Genomic DNA, 21,569 nt, shown 5'->3' with positions numbered 1-21,569 from the left:
TTTATGGACTTTGTGTGTATGCAGGGTTTCTTACAAATGTAAACAGCTGTAACTACTGTATAATTTATGTAGCACTAAAACACAAAGACCATACATTTTAGATTTTCTATTCATAAAAACTGCCTTCATGAAGGTTACCAGGCTTAAGTATATACAATTTACACAGCACCAACAGCATGTTTGTGGATAAAACTGAACTCTGAAGTCATTTTTCACTGTTTGAACATAGTTAATGTTGTTTGACTTTGTAGTGCAAAGCTGGATGTGTGTTTCTAGGGGTAATTATTTCTCCATCGCTGACATCTTTCCTCTTCAAACTGCAGCTACATCTTGTTACATTTTCTCTTGCTCTTAACAGAGATTTTTTTTAAGGAAAGAGAAATTTGTCACCGACTGATGATCGTACAGTTTTTATGGTACTATGTATTGGAATGCAACTAATTACCATTTTGCATGTGTGTTTTTCTGCTCAGGTTGTACAAGCTGTGCCTGCCTCCACCCCCAGATGGGGACCCATAATGCATTGCATCCAGGAAGTTGCTGAAGAAGTCCTGGAGAACTTTGAGTCCCAACCAACTTAAAGTCGTTCCTGCGCCCATGAAGAATCAACCTAATAAAAACAGTTATTGAACATTGTTACATGTTCAGCATAGCTGCCTGAAGTGTAAATAGAAATTTAAATAGTATTTTTAATACTTTATATTTTTCAATGTTGTTCTTTATACATATTTTGTTTCCTTTTGTGTGTGTGTGTGTAATGCATCTGACAAGAAGATGTTTCCAAGTGAGATACCGTGAATGGAGTTAAACTGGCTCATTGAAATGGAATGAACCCCATCAGTTCACTGTCTGCGCATAATGAGCTGAAAATCATATTTGTTTTCATGAGGGACATTTGCATTTTATGTTATTAGTTTCATTTACATATGAAATAAGCAAGATAACATTGATTACAAGGAGATTGGATGTAATTTGGCATTGTATTTGTTCAAATTAGCCAATAATTTGTCTGCTTCTCTTCTGACTCCATGCTTGATCAAGTCTGTCATTATTTGATAACCATATGAATGTGTGTTTTGTAACATTCCTCAATATGATTTCTATTCGCTTGTAAATATAGACATTTAGCAAAAATGATTTTGAATTTCTATAACTGTTATATGCATGCATATAAAGATTTTCAATGGTTTATCAGTATTAACACAATAGGTTTTTGGAAGTAGAGCTATGAGATATATTCTGTTATTTTATATTGACAGTACTCAGGATTATAATGTCTCTCTGCGTTACTTATTATTGGATGTTAAATCATTGTAGAGTGGATGACTAGCTCAATACTATGCAAACAACCAAGTGATAATAAACTGCATCTATAAGCTCTTGTAGTGTTCCTACATATAATGTAGGTAGCCTATGTCTGTTCATCAGTGTAAGAATGATGCTCAACTTTTGCTGCAGAAATTCCTCAAAACACTAAAATGCTGTCATGTAGGCTATACAGTATGTAAAAATATATTAAAGCTGATAACAGTGGCTGGACGCTTGTCATTTTTGCTTATTTGATGATCCACATCACCAAGTCACCATTGGCTTGTTTTTTCTATTTCATCTGATGTAGTCCCGTCCACATTGTATGACTTTCGGAATTCATTGTGTCTGAATCAGTACCTCCTATATACAGTAGTCCAGTCGCCTACATAGGGATCTTGCTGTTTTGTAGTACTTTCTGAATATAGCCTAGTGGATTCATAATCCTACAATGCATCTGGAAATTAGTGGTCACTAATCAACCAAGTGTTTTTTTTTTCTCTTTAATTTTACCAATGAGCTAACATTATAGCCTATAGTCCTCTACACTGAAATTCCTAGAAAGTGATAAATGAGTGATTTCGCACACTACTACTGTACCATGGGGGGTCAACCGGAAGTTGAATTAATCGGATGTGACTGACATCCAGATCCAGATTACCATACTATGCATACAACAAGGTGAATAGTTAAAAGGTAGCCAAACACTGGCTTCATGTGAATCGCTCTTTCTTCTATTAGGTAGCCTAACTCTTTTCTTTGGTGTTGTTTAATTATATCTTTGCATAAGTGGAAAATGAATTAATTTGGGATAAAAAAAAAAGAAAGACTTCAACTTTAATGTTTTCTCACGCTAATTAGCAGAACGAGCTACACCTGCCTTAAACCACTGCATGAGTGCACGTGCTGCTGCGCAAATTTATTACCGTGAAATCGTCTCCTCTCCTCTCGTGCAGGTGGATGCTTTACGAGACACATAATTGCGCTGAGCACAGGAGAACACGGTGGTTGCTGCTGGACTGGGCTGAGCTCGCTGGATAAATGGGAGTGGCGGTGGCACAGTTTAACACCGGCAGCCAGTGAGCGGAAGATTTGTAATCTCTGTCACAGAGCTGCTGTGCCATTGGCTTCTACCGGGAAGCTGCCGCTAGAGAGTCAGTGAGGCGACAAGCTGGGGACGGTCCCGGGCTGAGTCTCCACAATGAGCCGGGCTCAGAGCCGCCTGCTCCGCACTTGACGCAGCCCGTCTGAACTTACCGTGGCTCCACTGCAGCTCCCACTTGATGACATTACATGGTTTTTATTTTTTTATTTTATTTTTTATTTTTTTTGCACATTTATAGTCGCCGATACGCCCCCTCCTCCCCCGTGAAGGACGAATGACACCGGCTCACCCCATGATTTCATCCTGCTAAAAGCTCTTGGCGAGGCACATTAGTTTCTTCATGGCGTCTCCGCAACAGTCAAGAATTCAGTCGTATCTGGAGAAGAATAAAATCGGACCCTTGTTTGAGGTGAGTGCTCAAATACAACCTAACAACTCTGAACTTCTTGGATGCCAATTTGAAGGACCGCCGCTTTGCACCAAGACAACGTTAATCAGCTTTGATTTAGTTTGTGCTAAATGATGAGCGCACATCTGCAATGGGAGCTGTCACACTGGAGTAACTGAGGGATACACTGAACTGTAACATCGCTTCCTCTAGTCTATACACTTGTATTTGTTTAAGCAACCGGCTCATGGCAAAGGGATAGGCGTTTATTTTTATTCACTTTGGGTGTCAGATTGTCTTTACACTGAACCGTCCCGCTGCGCTCCCTTTTTTTGAGATGAGACACTGGAGTAGCTACAGAAACACAAAGGTTTACTGGCTGCTGTGTTTGCCCTCACATTTCCATGTTAATCCCTTCCAGTGATTTACATTTCAAAAGATGATGAAATAAGATGAGATGATGTAGCATAACCTGCCACTGCCTGACTCAACACTGTTTCAGTTTGTTGAAGTTGGGGCCACTCAGGGAAGCCAGTTGTAATTCATATCTCAGGGCAGGATTTGCTTTGCTTTGCTGTGCTGCTCAGCTACAGAGGAGAGACGCAGCCAAACTACCTGCCTCTCTGTCTGTTTTGTCAGTCAAGGGATCTGTGTGTTCATCCCGGGGTTATTCTCAGTGTGGCATCTAAGCAACCCAGGGGAGAGCATGACTTCATCCTTTGTTTGCTGTTGGATTTAGGCTATCAGGACTACAAAGGTGTGAGGCACAGTCAGAGCAAAGATGGAAAGACAGATAGGCTACAACATCCAACTGGCTTAAGGGTCGAGATGCAGCAGATCTGTGGGTCTGTCATTCTCATTTTAAACAAGGATGACAACTGTAACATCATCACCACCGCTGTGAAAAACAAATATGGATTCAGTAGACGTGTTCAGTGTTCACGGCAAAGCAATATTCACAAGCACATGATGCGTTTTGCAAAGTGCTGATGCTACAGTTCTGTGCTTCAACTGGATATATAGTAACACACACACACTCTCAAAAGCATGAGCTGCATGTTAAGTGGATATAAGCGCAGTAACTGAGGCTTGTTTCAGCACCGTGGACAGAGAACATTACGGCCAACATGCTTTTAACCGGTGAAGAAGACAGGAAATCTTATTGAGAGGCCGCAGCAGTCACTGAGGCTCAACTGCACAATGATAGTCCTCTGTGTGCTCTCTCTGTTTGTTTTTCCTCCCTCCATCTTCCTCTTCCACCTGTCTTCCCCCCTGCTCTCTGCCTCAGTCCCGCTGCCTGTGCTGTCCATTTATATTTTGCTTCGGTGTACAATTAAACTGTGTCGCCCTCATCTTACATTTGAAGACGATTAAAGTGCTTTGCGTGACTTTAAGTTGCTCCTAGTGGTGTTGATCAAATGACACCTTTGTTCCAAAGATCAATGGGCTTATATGCTAATGCATTTTCATGCTTGCCCTTAAAATACCATGCAGGCTTTTGTTTTTTTATTCTGACCAGCAATTACACAAATCATTGCCGAGCTGTTCACAGTATTTTGCCAGTAGGCAGGGTATTGTGAGGCAGAACTGTGCTGGGTGGATTTGCAAGGGAATCTGACAGGTTTTTGAAGGTAGTAAGAAACAGGTATAGTAAGAGGAGATGCTTCTCCCCTCATGAGAAAATGCTGGTGGCTGCTACTCTGGTGCTGCGCTTGACAACCCTTGGCAATTTCATTGTTGTCGCAAAGAAAACCCATCCATGTGCGCTCAGGTGTGAAGAAACAAGTTTTTTCTTTATTGGGAGAATCCAGGAGAAGGGCTGGAATTCTTCTCGAAACTTTCTTTTTGATCAGATGTAGGGAATTGGTGCAGCAAATGTAATCAAACAGCCGTTCTGCTGTGCTGCTTAAACCAAAAAGAGCTCACTGAAACAGTGATAGCAATTCAGCCTCGAGTACAACACTTGCAGGTAAAATGCAGGAGCTCAAATGGCACAAAAGAACTTACAAGTATAATGCAGCAATATAAGTATTTTTCTTCTTCTTCTTCTTGCTTCTGTTGCTGAAAATACTTCAGTGTATATTGTAATTTTTTCTTTTTTCAGATTTGTGATTTTTTTGCTCACATTTTTTGAGTGGGATTATGACACAGAATTTGCAATAGAAAACATTATGATGACCAGTAACGGAACAGTTACTGGCTATAACCTAATAACTCAAGGATTGAGGCAATGCACTGCATGGCAGTGACACCACACTGTGAGTTTCTGCACTAAATGACATCATTTCCACAGAGAGAATAAATGAATTGCCTCCTACTGATTTGGTTGTTTTCCACATGTGCAGAAAAACTCCAATCTTTTAAAGTGTCGTTCATTAAAAGGCGATCTTACTTCTATTGTAAATGAGGGTGTTTGGTAACACACACCAATGAATATACCTAAGTAGTTACTGCACAAGTATGTTCTGTAGCAGTGTGTCCTGAGTTTGCTCTCTCTAACAAATTAACACCGAGTTTCTGACTTCATGTTGCGTAAACACCCCCTCAGTGTGATCAATCTCTTTACCACAGACTGTTCTTTCTCTTTATTTCCCCCTGAAACTCATCTGCAAAGCCCCCATCACTTCCTAGTACCCAACGCACAGCTGCAGCATTAAAGCGTCGGTGTAACAAGAGTGGGGGGGTTCATTTACTCACTCTGATGAGACACAGCTTATGATTTGCCAGAGAATTGATTTTTTTTTTCTCCTACTCACTAATGAAATGGTTGCTTTGCAGAGATAGCACGCTGAGTCAACACCAGTGGAATATTATCTAAAAAGTGAAGCTGCCTTTCATAATAATTGAAGTAATTGCACCCCAGATTATTGTCAGCTATTTGATATTGATATACTTTTCAAACACCTACTCTCCTCAGTTAAAGTGCAGCATATCCTTTGCCATCAGTGTAGACATTAAGTACGTTGAAGGCCACTTGTTCACAATCCTTTTTTATACTCTCTATGGTATAAAGATTTAAAAGTTACCCATATGTACACATGCGTTACTTACAGCATTATTGCAACATACAAAGGAAAGAATTCCTCCGTGTCTGGCATCGTCATTGCAACAGATTTACTTTCAGTTGTCTGACAGAATCTGTACAATTCCTCAGTCTCTGTATTATCAAAGAGGATTTGCAGCATTCATGTATAAACTTCTGACATTCAAACTTGTGTAACAGAAGCAGGTTTGTCTTTACCACGGTACTAAACATGCTCTGTTGTTCCTCCCTGCTGTGATCTCTGTCAATCATGTCTGAAGCAACACTACTTCTGTATTAGAACAGTAAACTCATGGGTCATGGAAATGTAGTTAAGACCTAAAATTGTCATTGGATCAAAGTGGAATTGATCTTGAAGTCAAATGTTGAGTTATGACAGTGCTCTGTGGAAGAATAGGTGTCACTGTTCATGACAAAGTCTGACTTTTTCTTTAATGACTTAAAAATCTTAAATATAGTGCTGCTAATAGAGCTAATACTACTGGTCTCAGCTCAGGGCTTTTTATTATCACTTGCTGATATTAATGAAGCCCTGATGAGTGATAAACTTGGATTGGTATTGGCTCTGTTACAAATTTTATTGCATGGATCGGTTTGCATTACTGTTTCTTTTCTTTTTAGAGGTTTCATTGGTGCAGAAAAGCACCTCCAACATGCACAATGAGAACATAAAGCACTGACACTTACAGAACAATTTACGTAGCAATGGTCCAATTAATCACTTTATGCTTCTCTTGTCATTCATATGCAGCATTTCCCTCTCGATAAATAAAAAGAAATGAGATCAATAAATAAGACGAAATGAATCAGCACTCCGTTTCAGCCAATGCCTCAAGGAAAGGTGTGGGATTTCAAATCAGTAAGCTGCTCTCTTCCTCCTATTGATATGCTACTTATAGTGAAGTTAAATGACTTTCCTCTGAGGGAATTATACAGTATTCATCCACATGGAAAAAAAGGTTCGCTCCAGTCTGCTCAGCTATGTAGTTCTTCTAATCTGCTGTGCTCAGAGTCTCAGCAGCGCAGCCCTGCAGTACTGGAAAGAAGTCAGTCTGTCCACGCAGGACACACTGCCTGACCTATTGATCCACTCCCTTAAGGGATAATTTATTGGACTTGGTGTGATTGGGTTCAGGCTACCTACTGTACTGGCAATATGCCTTCTACCTCCCACAAAAACTCTTATTTCTATACGAATGTTATTTGATTTTTGTGTCTTTTAACTGTAATTCCTGTATACTTGTTGAGAAATTGAAGCATATCCGCAAACTGTGTCACAGATAAGCAAAGACAGAAACATGTGCAGTCAGTTGAGCACACGCAGGGAGGTGGAGTTATACATCCAGAGGAATCCGTCAGAGGCCTTATTACATCTCCAGTACAAACACACCTGGAAACATTTCTCCGTCATTGGCATTCCTCCCACTCATTAGGTAATGAAAACCCTGACATTTTATCTCAATGGCTGGTTGCTTCGTTATTTGGTTTGTTTATTTTTTCACCTCATCCTGCAATTCAAAGCAAAAATATCTGCAGAATGGTTGTTATACTGACCATTAAATATTGATGTGCAGACTGATATGAGCACATGCTTCAGAGCTGGGCCCTTCATTACCTAATGCGTACATGACTAAGTATAGTGTCTAATGAGCAGAAGAATGATTTGTGCTCTCACTCTTTTGCCCTACTTTTAGCCATTCGTATGCCAGAGGGTTATTTTGGCATATATTTACATCTAAACACAGAAATGCTCACTCTAATTTTGATTTTTAAAATCCTATTAGCAAACTGTGAAGGAACACTAAAAGTCAATACAATCAGTTTGGGGTAATATGCATTTGCAATTTCCTGTGGCAGTTTGTTATGGCACCATGTGAAAACCAAAATGAGGCCATTCACATTTGTTGTGTCTGGGGTTCAAAGGAAGACCTAATAACTGTCAAAATTCAAAGGAGAAAAACAGTTTGTGATTGGTTAAAGTCTGGCATAAGCAATTAGTTTGGTTTATTTTCTAGATACCATTTTAATTCAAATTCAGTGACGACCTCAAGTTTGATGACTTGGTATGACAGAAATGCATGGGTTAATGCGGCTCCCCTTCAGGCACACTTGGAGTAATTACTACAAGACAGGCAGCTGAACAGGCAGCCCAAGGCCGGGATGGTCCGGGGGGAATACAGGAGGGGGCGAAGAGGGAAGACGAAGAATATCTGGGAGATCAAGCAGTGAGAAAATGAGTGACGTGGAAATATGAGGAAGATTTAGAGCATGCAGCGTAAGGTGGTGGTGGTGGGGAGTGTCCATGATTTGCGAGAGTACGGGAAAAAGAAGGAGACAGAGTACAGTGCCTGTGCTGCATGCTAATAAAGTTATCATGTCCACTTACAGCCTGAGGATGGTGACGGCTTACTGCTGAGTGTAATTAAGAGTCACGCTGGTGGTACGGGAGAGCTGATCATCTGATACACAGACTTGACAGTTAACCTATATTTGTTCAGCTGTTGACTAATGGTTGTATGTGACTGTCTGTTTGCTCAAAGCGTGATTAATATAGTATGTGTCTGCACATGTGTAGAGTATTATACTTAACAGGGGTCCACCAAAGGGTGTGCTTTGTGCTGAATCCTCTCAGCTTGAGTGGTGAGGCCCTAGAAAAACATTTTAAACTGAAGTTTTACTTCACATGAGATTAGATATAGATTTTAATTTGTAACCGTTGGACTGGGTTCTCTGGAAAACGCAGTATCATGTATTTCTGTGCATAAATGATATTGTATCAATCTTCAAAAATGTGATGACATGACACCCACACAGTCACGAAGGCGCCGGTTAGCTTTGTTTTTGAGTGTGAAGCACTTAATTGCTACTGTGACTTGACTTTTTTGCTACTTCAGCTGAAATTGTTTATCCACTAATCCTGTAACAGATAAATGAAAAGATATTTAGGGACATCAAATGTTGCATTCAACCACTACTACTACCACCACTACTAGGCTGTAATTCCTTGTACATTTTATAGTCTAATCTATTCTTTTTATTACCCTTTGCAATTTATCACTATCTGGATCAAAACAGCTGTAACCAATGTACTTATACCAAACAACAGGTTCATGTTTCTTCCAAGTCTGTCTTTAAACCATGGCCAAGTGTCCATATGTACATAAAAAACAGTTTTCGCTTGCTGCAATCATTCATACTGACTGTGAAATGACCTCTCCTGGCAGTAACATGTTCCTAATGTATTTGATGAAAGACAAAATCCACTCATTCTGTGCATAAAAACTGTTCCAGAGCTTAACTTAAGTTAATATGAGCCAGTCTCAGTTCATCAAATCGAGTAGCTCGATCTTCCAAAGTTACCGTCTTTTGAATACACGTTGAGCACTGTTTTCTTGATGAGCTGCAGGGTAGGATCAGTAACACAAAGAGAAAAATGTCCCCCCAAAAAATACACATCCTAAAATATGTTAGTTTGATTTGACTAACAGAGTCTGCTGAGATCCCGTATAAACTTGAAACTGAGTGATATGTAGCACTTCACAATTCAATGCTGTGTTTATACAGCTATGTGAAGTATGTCAAGGAGCCTGTGTAGTTGAATGTAGCTGATCGTGACGGAGGTAGAATTGCATTATTATCTGCCGGATACAAAGACATCAGAATGGAGCAAGAAGAAATGGCAAAGAATTTTATTATGGCAGCAGAATGAAATCAAATAAGGAGAGATACGATCTTTCTTGTTTAATGCTACAAAACCTGATTGAAAAATGATTGAAAAGATTTACTTCAGCCTAAAAAAGGAGGGGGAGGGGGGGGACACACACTCCACCGTGGTTGATTTACATTTATATAGTCAAATGATAACAAATAATGAGTCAGTCCCCCATTACCAAGTGCTAAAAATGCCACCAAAGAGGTAGGACCATATTGAGGAAAATGGACTTTGGGCAATGCAGCACGATGGAGTGAGTGAAGCAGATAAAAGCATCTTCTCTGAGTATTATCTAGTAGCAGCAGCCTGGTTAGGTGACTTTGCCTCTCCCACGGCCTCCTATCCTGCTCTTGTCTGCCATTCAAGGTCTGGATCTCTTCCAGTGGCATCTTTTCCTCCCTACTCCCTTCTCATCTTCACCTATACTGGCTCGTCACGTTCTTCTCCTTTTTCTCCAATAATGACCTTTTTTTCTGCACACAAAGCACATTGATCAGCTGCACAGACGTCCCCTTAAATACCCTGTGATATGACTCGGCGTTGCCATATTTCACTGACAAGTGGCAGGTAAATCAATGGCAGCCAGTGGCTTCTAGTGCAGGCGACACAGCGACAGGAAGCACTGTTGGGAATCTTGGAAGAACTGTTGCTCCATAAGAGTCACAGCTTCAGAGTTGTGTATTGATTAGGTTTTAAATCTGAATGCTGCTGCAGGTGATGGAGATTATTACAGAGAAACTATATTCTAAATAGATAGTATTTAGCTGCAATGTCTGTGTTTATGTACCATACTACCAGTTGTCTCATTTCAGTAGATACATTAGTGGATGACCACCAGCCCTATGCCTGTGGTTGGATGTATCCTCAGAATCCAACTAGGAGGAGTAAGAGTAAGAGTAAAGCTTAGGCAAAGTTCTTTGTAGAGTTTATGTAGCTGTGATATCAGATTTTGCTCTTCATGATGCTTTCTTTGATTATCACAAAAGAAAGGTGTCCATGGTTTGCTGTTATGAATATGTCTTGTTGTAATGGTATAAGGACCTTTCAGCAGCATTCATGGTTTCTGTCACCAGAGACTGAATTTTGCATTTGTTACTCACCACTACTGTGTTGATGCTCTCTTCCTTTTTTTTGGTCTTTTTTCCCCTACACCATTTTATATAAAACTCTCTCTCTTTCATTTTCTCCCCCAATCTACCTCCTATGTATGACCTTCACAACTTTCCCTTTGTCTTGGCCCCTTCGTCTCCCAGACTCACGTCCACTTTGCGTTTGTTTAAGTTGCAGAGAAGCCGGGAGCGTCAGTGAGAGTATCATGATTGTCGTACCCAGAGGGAGACCTTGAGAGCTTCCAAGGACACGGGTGTTTTTTAGCTGGCTGACAGCCGCCGCCAAACCAAACTGCCTGGAGGCGCGCAGATATCTCAGCCCTGGTAACAGCTCTGCACACATATATGGACTACAGTACATGTCTCAGTTGCTCATGCCACCTATTGGCCTGCTTATAGAGGAGAGATACAGATCCTGAAACTCTCTGCTTCTCTTAATCTCTCTCATACACTCATGCACGCACGCACACACACACACACACACACAACATATGCTGAGGATGCTGTTCTGCTGATGCAAGTCACTCCAAATCAAACAGTATTAAAGTCTTCTTGTATATAGAAATGTTGACCCAAATTTTAGTGCACATCTTACTATGGTTCCTGTCACAAAAATATGATTACCAGTCAAACTCCATGAGCTTCTCAAACAGGACTCATGTTATTTAAAACTCCTCATTACCATAGAAAGTGAAAGTGTCAGACACAGTTACCTTGATCTGCTCTATACGTGAGTTATGTAATGTACGCTTATCCACGGTGTGATTCGGTGGGATCAGTTTCTCATAATATGTCTTTATAATAATGTCCTTTTTTATGATGTTGTTGGAGATGTTGAAGGACACAAAGGTACGAAGGTGCATCAGCTCATTCAGCAGCTCGTGTCATAGATGCAAAACACTCTGTAGGATATTCAATCAATATATGTTGGCACAAAAGTGTTTTACAGCACAGACGTGGGCAGCATACAGATGTGCCCACATGTGCTGCAACTTTCTGTCACAGTCCCCTGAGAAGGCACTGTCTGTCCATCTGTCTTTGCAGTTTGCTGCTGTTTATTTCATGCATCCAACTCTTGCGTTACCCTCTCTACATCTGTGTGTGAGCGCTCTCCACTGGGAAACACAATCCTGAAAATCAACACTCGGCAGTCATCCATTAAAAGAAGCGCACATCCTTCCCACTATACCCACTACCCCTTCCCCACAATATCACTATTAAGACTCGGAAACCCCGGGGTAGTGCTAGTTTTCCTTCCTGTGTGATCCACCAAATTACAGCCTTCGTTTATAGACCTCCTGTTGGTAGGTTAGTTAAATTACCCACAGGAGCTACTAAGTAGTAATTACAAGTTTTACGTCTTTGCATCATTAGTGGTTTATAATTGTTAGACACAGGCCACAGAAATACATTTCACTTTTGAGGAGAGACGCTTTTCTAGAAATCTCAATGTGCTGCAATTATCTTGCAGGATTTTCTCAAATGGCTATTTCTCTTCAAGACTACTTCAGCTACTGTGTATCTCTGACAGCCAGGCAGAGGAGTGGGGCTGCTCCATTCTTACACCTGCAGTCTGCAGTGAAACATTTCAGCATGATCCTTGTTTGTTCCTACACACAACGCCTTCTGTTGGAGCTGCTGTAGACAGTGGGGCCGGGCAGGAATGTCCCCCTGACCAATTACCTGATTAGCTTTCTGAGCACACACAGTGCAGCCAAGGCCAGTAGCCAGCTATAATGCACACACGGGCTGTCTCCGTGTAGCCATCCCCACCCTCTGAAAGACACACACATGAGCATGAGTCCGCAAGGGCAAATACATACAGTACCAGCCATGAAAGCACAGGACTACATGACTTTGTTTTTCTGCTGTTAAATGTAATGTACTACTCACACAGAAACCTGCAGTCTCTCTCTCTCACACACACACACACACACACACACACACACACACACACACACACACACACACACACACACACACACACACACACACACACACACACACACACTCATTTTATCCATACATTACATTACATCACCAATTCACTGCAGTCCACTAATGACTTTCTTTGCTTTTCTGCAGCAGTCATCCTGAAGTCAGCTAGACTGCTGTCTCAGACTGCTCAAAGTTTATTCTCATGCCACATCTCACGTACTACACATGCACACACATGAGCTTCAGAGGGTCAGTTGGTGGCAAAAATATTTTTTATAGTATCGTGTGGAATGTGATCATTGCTTCCCTCATCATATTTGTCGTTTTACCTTGTCTATAAGTTAATTTTGAATTGTGTGTTTTGTAAAGCTCAGACAGGACATGATTAGTCATGGCATGACTGGTGCATTTGAGACTGAATTCCCATCATGCATTTGACGGATTTTGAATTAGCATGCGGCGTAAGATGTGGCCTTTACCCCTCAGCACCTGTTACTGTGACTCCCTGCGTGCTTCCCTTCTTTTTCGCCTTCTGCAGTATTTTCCTCTTTTTTGGCTGTTTTCTGTAGTCGGTCAAATTTGTCAGTTTGTCCTACGAACAACTGACTCATCTCCTTATAATATAATTGGCTTTCTCAATATTTTACCTTTCATGTCCTTGTAGTGCACTGTCTTTACCAATAACTGTCTCAAATCTAAAATAAAAATAATGGTGTGTCTTTTTTCCTCATTGTAGTGACACAACATATTTTGGGTGCTGAAATCAAAAGTTTCTGTGTCATCACTGAGTCCTGATCAGTCCATCTCTACAGTTTCATGTTCAGACTCAGGGCATCATGCTCATTTCTTGAAACTGGAATGGATTGCCTTTTTGCTTCATACAGTAGCAGCACTTCCACCAACATCCACTGATCCAAACTCTGCAGTGTTTTGTTTACTTTGCCCTTGTGTCTTGACAGACTGATCTGTTTTTGATGGAACTTGTGTGACATGTTTGTTACTAATTGATATAGAAGGGAAGTGCTCCTATCATGGGGGACATGTTGTCTTGTTTGTCTTGACTTTTTATTTTTTTATTAAGGATACTGACACTGGCTGTAGCATACAGTATTCCTGCGACTACTGAAGAAGTGAATATTATCACTTCTTTGGCCAGTTGCCTCACTCTCCCTTGAGAGTGAGGTCAACTACAAAACCAGACTTATGCAGCATGTAGGGATTGATTGTCTCTACTTCAGCTGGGTGGTTTCTCCACTGGCCATTCTATTTCTTTGCCTTTGTAGTACCACTTTGGTCTAACTGCTTTCTGCTTTACTCTGCTCCTGTAGGAGTTGATGACCAAATTGATAACTGAGACTCCAGACCATCCAATCCCTTTTCTCATTGATCACCTGCAGACCAAGCAAGACAGCCCTGGCAAGTTGCACAGAGCTCTCTCTGGCTCCGCAGCGCTGTGGGCACAGAGCTCCCCAGGTCAGTACGCACGTACAGAACACATGCATGCATAATGTACACACACGTTGGGAATAAGATGTTTGTTTTTTGCAGCTACTCGACCAGTGTTTACGCTCAAGATTTTGCAGAGCAAGGCGTTCTGAACAGTAATTGTTACTGTCTCTCCTGACAGAAAGCAAAAACACTCGAAGGGAGTGTAGCAGCTATGAGAAGCCATGGCAAATTCACCCAAAGAAACCGAAGAAATCCAAGAGTGACTTGGCTGTTTCAAGTATCTCTCCTCCCTCACCAGAATCCAAATCTTGTGAGTTTCTTTTTTTGTTTCATATGAACTTTGAGTTTGACAAAGTTTTCTACTGTCTGCTTCCCTTTTTTTTTTTTTGTAATTACCTTGATCACAGACACACGCACAATCCATTTCAGATTACGAAGCTGCAGTTTTGCTACCTGTTGTATGGGTACTATCCCAATTACACGCTCCATTGGCATTAATCTCCATTTTTAATTTGATATAATTATATCTAATTAAAGTTAGTCACAGTGTGTAGTCCAGCATCGCCCCTTCTAGTCTCCCAGGGCCTTGCAGATGAGTTAGTTAGAAAGTGCCACTTTTTACACAGTTACGTCTGCACTCCTACACACTGTAAAGATGAGCTTTTCGCAAAGTTCTCATATTAATGCAGAACGGAGGCAGATGAGATTTTTTCTGGTGATAACTTTTAGCTCTGTAACAAATTACTATACTTACGATGTTAGAATGAAGTACGGCACTTGAGACAATGAGGCTAGGTCAGATGGGGAGCAAGCAGAGCCATAGACTCTTTCAATAATTTAACATTGCGCTCTGTCACTGCCAGACCATGTCTATTTCCAGCCGCGGTTGGAGAATTACTCACAATCAAAAGGAAATGGGTGTTGAGATGAGTGCATGAAGTGAGTCAAAGAAAACAAGCGAGAGGGAGAAGTCGGGATAAAGCGAGCCACAGTCAGCACACAGAGGTGTACTTAAGTGAGGAGCATTAGCAGCATTCCTGTTGCCCCTTCAGAGTAAGAAGCCTTCAAAGCTGCATTTAAAGTAAAATCCCATTAAAAATACATGCAAAGGTGTCTTGGTGTGCGAGGCTCATGAAAAATTTAAATCAAAAGAAGTACCTCTCATCATTATTGTACAATGTAGCAAGAGCAACACAACAGCTGCCATAAATATAGGGAGGTACTACTTATACGAGGATCAACATGAATTCCTCACTGTTACATGTAGGCTCCTGCTTTCTGTGTACAGTTTAGCAAAGGGTTAATGTGCTTTGGCCTCACTTCTGATGCTTTAATGGGCAGCCCCAGTGGGAATTGAAATCTTAACCCTTTATCTGAGGTAGAGCACAACCCATTGCCGCTGCAGCACAACACGCACAGCAGAGCAGGGACGACTGAAAGGCGCTCTTAGCCGGAAGTAATGAAAGTTTTTTTTTTTTCTTTTTTCTCTTGCATTTGGCAGAGACATTTGCTCCATGTTTATGGCTGTTACAATGCCAAGGAGCTTAGTCAGGGTAAACAAGGGTAGAGGAAGCAGATTGTTGCAGCGGCGCCGTCAAACATTCACCAGCTAGTTTATTTATTTGACGGTGTGTTTGTGCGTGCAAATGCAAACAGAGGCGTGATGCTCACCTATTGCACCTGTCAACACACACATTTTTCACTGAAACATGGTTCAAATTCATTGTAAAATCTTTTGCATAAAATCCGAGTTAACATGTCTGTTCAGGCAGTGCAATGTGGCAAGTAGTTGAGAGGACAACCAGTACATTTTGTTTGGCATCTGCCCATAGCCCACCGGTTTCTTATGTTCATTTAAATTCAGATGTGTTAGAGCATAAGAATATTAGATACAGAGAAACCACTTGTAATCCCCTGCCTATAAAGGAGTATTGCTTTATAAATAATGTCTGAATATAACAGTTTATGAATTAACCATCATATAGAAGCCGGGGGAAGGTGCCAGAGGACGTGGGCAGGATGTCAGTACAGTATGTGGGTCATTTCCTGCCCCTGTTTGAGTTGTTTTGAGTCTTAATCAAAGAGACTGACAGACCCTGTCCCCTGGTCTCTGGCCAGTGAGCCCTGCGCTTCTGGAAGAGACACGTTGACTTTTCTGCCAGTGTTTCTGTTCCACTGCTGCAATATGTAAACAGCACATCAAGCTGTGGTGTTTACATATTAAATTAGAAAATGGTCGGTTTTCCAGGTGTTATTTATAGAATATTTGCTCAGCGCCTCTCTTGTTAGCAGCAGATCCAAACGATCTTTATATGCGGTGCTTTCTGGAGATTGTGTGTTTTGTGTTTGTGTTTTGTGTTTGCGATGTCCAGTGCCGCGGTCGGTGGAGTACCCGTCCTGGGACTGGAGGGAGAGTCGGGACTTCGACGAGCTCAACCACATTCTGCAGGAGAGCAAGAAGCTGGGCAAGGCCCTGGAGAGCCTGTCGCGTAGTGAGTGGCTGCGGCTCAGCAGAGTGCATGCTTACACCATACGGAGCAGCGTTTTTATACATCGTAACATACAGAACTAAAGTGTAGACCTTTCTGTAAATGTCACTGTAAATCCAAAGAGGAAAACGGATCACGCAGCTAATCTTACAAGCTCACCGCTATAAGCTCAGAAGCAGTCTAAGCTGGGATTTTGAACCGCATTAGATGCTTCTCTGCGCTTTAAACCATTTTCTTCTCTCCGCAGGCATTGCCATCTCTGATGAGCTCGACCAGGTAGATATTAACTAGACCGGAGTCTTTTGATAAACTCGCATATACAGACATTAAAGTTGTGTCAAAATAGTCCTTGACGCTCACCACACTGCAGTATTGCTCATACATCAAATAAAAACCTGTGTTTCATAACTTTCACTTGGTTGACAGAGCAGCACAGCTGTTTTTCTAATGATGAACCGCTGTCTCAAGGGAGTGATATGTGACTTCAGTGAACATGTCCTCCATCTTCTACTTTGCCGCTTCACTGTGCATCCTCCTTGCAAAGTTTTGTCTGAGCTCTTCCTCTGTCCTTGCCTGGCCCCAATTCTCTCCCAGCACAATAGTACAGTGGCTGCCTGGGCTGGACATGCACCGAGCTGCCCAGGCTGGACATGGAATGATTTGGAAATGAGAGGTCTGGATGAGAATTGCAGCATATGTTTTGACAGGGGCTTTACTTTTTGCACAGTGCAGCAGTACATGTTCAACGTCCTTGGCTCTCAGCCCAGAGATTTTCCTTCTTTCTTTCCTGTGGGACGGGATGGATTGAATATGAAACACCTGCTCTGATCACATAGACACAATAGAATTCGATACTATCCTGGATTTAGTCAAAGATGAGCAGACATATCTTTGCCTTTTTGTGTTGAGCACGTTTGTAAATGTGAGCTGGCTGGCTTTAGAAGCAGAAATGGAAAGAGGCAGAGCTCAGACAATATTATGCTGCTTTTTAAAATTCCACCTTCGAATAAACACTGTTATTATGATGAACATAGTCTCGGTGTCATTATGATTTCATGCTGAAGTTGAAATTGCATAACGTTTAGAAAATATTATATATCAGTTGCACTCCTGATGTTCCTTTTCTCCTGTTGCCCGTTTCCCTCCTTCTGCATCATGTCTATGTTGTTTTGCCACTTAATCTTCATGTATTGCTATTTTAGAACTTGGGAGGCTATAACTCCGTGTTGCGCCCTCGGGTGGTGGGGGAGTGGGTTGGTCGTGAGGAAGAAGACGCAGATCCGCTCGCTGCTGAAATGCTGCACCCCCCTGTCCCCCGGGCCAAAACTGAAGTTTGCTGGAGTGGAGATAGCAGCCCTGCTGGGAGGTTAGTGTGCGTGTATGCGCACGTGCGTGTGTGTGTGTGAGTCACTTAAATACAAAAAAGTTTGAGATTTGACAAAGCTATTGTTGGCTCTTTAAAAATGAGGAGGTAGACTTCTAACTGCGGCTCCTGCTGCCTGAGGAATGCCCATCTGAATGGGTTTGATAATCCCATTTCAAAGGCGCGATCAAACATGCTTGCCATGATACTGCTTCAACCCAATTTCAAATTAAAGCTAACCTCATTTCTGTGCGCTCAAGGCCAAAGAATTTTGTGCTTGTTACTTGAGAAATGGCCTCTCTCTGACAATACAACTGCGTCATATATTGAACTGTTAAATCATTTCTCCCCCTCTTAAATTTTTTTTTTTTTTTAATTTGTGCTTGTGAAACAGTGCAGGTACCAAACGGCTTGGTTCCTTTAGGACCTCTCTGCCGGATGTGTATGCGTAATATAATTTTCGGTTTCTTGTGTGTGTCTGTGTCACATGGACTGCAGCTGCTGATGTGACTAATTAGACGAGGATCGGATATAAAACCATAAATCATGTGCGGGCCTGAGCTGACATACCCAGAGTGTTAATCTCATTAGGTTACTGTATGGGTGGATTATAGGGAGAAATCACTTAGTTAGAAGCCTGAGCTGGGAGATAGGGATATGTGTGGGCTCGCTGCTAAGTGTGTGCACATAAGTGATATGTTTTGTGTTAACCTATGAGAAACTTGCTGCTGTGTGTTTGGGATGGTGCAGCACCCATACAAACCCAGCTCTTTTTGTAATTACCACAAGGAGTACTTCATCTGATAAGTCACTTATATCAGTTCTTTTAATTGCATAAACTGGGATCGTACTACCTCTTCAGATTCTGTTTGGAGATTGAGACCAGTTTTCAGTTGAAGGTTACAGTCTGGTTCCAGCTAATCAATTCCAGATCAAGTTTCTCTAACTCAAGGATTCGGTTAAGTGTGTAATTTGTACAAGAAGAGCTAAAAATGACCACTCTGGGTGAGTGGAAAACTGGCAAAGACCAGCACTGCCCTCTCTTGAAATCCCATCCTCTCCTTAATAGGCCATGCCCTCTGGTGCTCAGACACTTTCAGACCAGAGAAAAAACTCCTCTCACTTTATAAGTCAGTTTTTATCTTTGATCTTCCTGCCTCTGCCCCTGATTCCAGCCCACCTGTCACCAAGGACCATAAGGAGAGCTGACAGGTGCTGGTGACTCTGTATGACTGACTGCAGAGTCTAGAAGGATAAATACAAGGGGCACATGGGAAATCAGTTGCAGCTGTGGCAGAGCTATATTCAAGAAAATGGCGTGTTTTGATGGAGTCTGTCCAGTGGGACTTTCTCATCCAGTGGCAGTCAGAGGCTTTTACTGAACTTCTGTCTTCCTATATATATTCATCCTCTTAACAACACAGATATAGAACACTTGTTGTAATAGCAGGGAAAGGTGGTGATAAATAAGGTTGGGAATGCCTTACACCAGTGTTATTTTGTGATCATATTGTCTTTAATGACTGGTGCACACCACCTGAGGTTGGTCCCTATAGGGAGAATATACAAGTAGAACTACCAGCAGGCGTATGGAGATCAGGATTCTAATAAAGGGTAGGAGCTTATGTTGCAGTGCAATGCATAAAAATAATAACACAAGATACACAAGTCTTCTCCCTCTCCATACAGTATTTTTGACTTTACAACAATGTTAAAGTTTAATGTCTTGAAATATATATTTTTTTCTCTGAGGAATATATTAAGATTAATATAAGACATTAGACAACTATGCAAAATGGCAAATGTGCAGAAATTCACCCAGAACTTTGCCTCGGACATATTAGCGGATATAATTATCAGAGATACCATGCAGAGAGGATGAAGAAATATCTGTCATCCTTTGACCCCTTCCCATTATCCGTAAATAGAAGTCATTAAAGTGAGATTAGCATCAAATTAATACTCTGGCTCTCTAATCCAAGCCCTCAGCTACTGTGATATGGAAATTAATTTTCTCCAATGTAGAAGTAATGCATAAGTCAGCCTTCATGATTGTATCGGTATCTTTAACTAGGAGACAATTTGGCAGAATGAGATGACACAATTTCAGCTGAGGAAGATGCAAATGCAGTATGAGCTGAAATGTTTGAGTTCTTCCCATCCATTTATTATTGATAACAGACTATAAGATGTAAAGCTATACAGAGCTGTTACTAAATGTTCATACTGTAGGCGGGAACTGAGCTGATATATATTTCCACAGCTATATCCTGTGGGAAACAGTAAATAATTGGGACTGAATTTGTGATATCTTTACATTTTATCTGTGTCTTCATACTGAGTCAGTATGAGACTGGAAACAAGTGATTTTGATGCCTTTTAAATATTTCATTATTTTGTTAAAAGATCAGAGTCCATGTGTATAAAGTCTATGTCTATATCTCCCTGTGCTTTATTTGATTTGGTTTAAAGCAGTACCTACAGTAACTCCTCCTGCATGTCTGTGGGTTTGGATGTGATTGGTTTTCCTACTGATTCCAAACTACAGGGAAAGCTTTCAAGTCAAAATACTAAAGATCACTGCTGATGGTTTGTGCTTAGCGCAGTAAAACTACTGCACAGTTGCTCATGTCACAGCCATTATCCCTCCTTATCTTCCCCCTGCTATCCATTTACAGTATGTTGTACTGCACCTGCATGGCACTTGAAATTACTGTATGCTATTTTATCCCTAACAACCATGGAATGGCTGCCAAGTGCAAGCAGTGGTGAAAGACACTTCATATGCATCTGCACACTGCCGAGGTAAATGCAACATTTTGTACATGCTAGAAAGCCCGTGTCTGTTTTGATGCAAGTCAGACGGAAAAGGAGAATGCAATTACTATAGGAACAAAGGTATTGTAAAAGGTATTTGCTCATCTTAAGCCCTGCTTCTTCTCTTGTATGTCTCCCTCAGCCTGAAGATGGAAACAAAGAGCAAAGGGCTAAGGGAACAGCAGCAGCATCATAAGAAGCTCCTGGCAGCCATGTTGTCCCAGGACTCCTTTGATTCAGTCCACAGCCCGGCCCCCTCTGTTGCAGAGGAAGAGATTGAGGACGAGGACGATGCCATGGAGCTTCTGGGTAATGTCAAGTAGCCTGTTTTTTATACCACCTATTTGTATACACAGACACAACTTGTAAACAATGTTGCTCTCTGCACCTCAGTGAATCAACATGAAAGATTTTCTTGCTGCTGCGGCGTTCCACTAAATCAAAGTTTGTTATGCAACTGCCATTGATCATAGTACTGAGCTGCTTGTGAGCCAGACTGGCTCACTGCGTGCATCAGCAGATCTCCTGATGTGTGTGTGTGAGACGGACACCTGTTTTCTCACCTGTGTTTTTTCTTTCTTTCTTCTGAATATTTCACTTCGTATACAGTAGTATAACAAATGTTATATTTTAGTTACTAAATGATATTGAAAATGAAATTTTATTGCAATTCTTCACTTCTAAGAGCCTCAGTCAAATGGCAATGGAAGACGTGACTCCCATTTCACTGCAGTACATTTTTGGCAGTAGCCAGCAGGATCTCTGCAAGCTTAATGGAATGACTATGTGTAAGATTAGATTTTGATAGTTTGCCCAAAAGGCATATCTCGGGATCCGTTGGGAAGGTA

At 41.4% G+C, this 21,569-nt stretch overlaps 2 protein-coding genes across 4 annotated transcripts in view; both read left to right on the top strand.

The window, feature by feature from the left end:
• The window catches only part of prex2 (phosphatidylinositol-3,4,5-trisphosphate-dependent Rac exchange factor 2), an 87,921-nt gene extending 86,388 nt beyond the window's left edge, over positions 1-1,533 (top strand). Inside the window, exon 41 of the mRNA XM_085763607.1 lies at positions 474-1,533. Coding sequence (XP_085619733.1) covers positions 474-519 — 46 coding nt within the window. The 3' untranslated portion in view covers positions 520-1,533. The remainder of the gene's footprint in view (positions 1-473) is intronic.
• A 448-nt stretch (positions 1,534-1,981) lies between these two features.
• c20h8orf34 (chromosome 20 C8orf34 homolog) overlaps positions 1,982-21,569 on the top strand; it is a 54,458-nt gene continuing 34,870 nt past the window's right edge. For all 3 annotated transcript variants that reach the window (XM_085764091.1, XM_085764092.1, XM_085764090.1), the window contains exons 1-7: positions 1,982-2,822; positions 13,932-14,076; positions 14,231-14,362; positions 16,425-16,544; positions 16,789-16,817; positions 17,744-17,907; positions 20,864-21,030. In XM_085764091.1, coding sequence (XP_085620217.1) covers positions 2,754-2,822; positions 13,932-14,076; positions 14,231-14,362; positions 16,425-16,544; positions 16,789-16,817; positions 17,744-17,907; positions 20,864-21,030 — 826 coding nt within the window. In that variant the 5' untranslated portion in view covers positions 1,982-2,753. The remainder of the gene's footprint in view (positions 2,823-13,931; positions 14,077-14,230; positions 14,363-16,424; positions 16,545-16,788; positions 16,818-17,743; positions 17,908-20,863; positions 21,031-21,569) is intronic.

The sequence above is a fragment of the Trachurus japonicus genome, chromosome 20 (assembly GCF_045865225.1).
Source record: "Trachurus japonicus isolate A0001 chromosome 20, Traja_1.0".
Lineage (NCBI taxonomy): Eukaryota > Metazoa > Chordata > Actinopteri > Carangiformes > Carangidae > Trachurus > Trachurus japonicus.
Note: the sequence above shows the minus strand (reverse complement) of the source record. Positions and strands in the feature narration are given on the sequence as shown.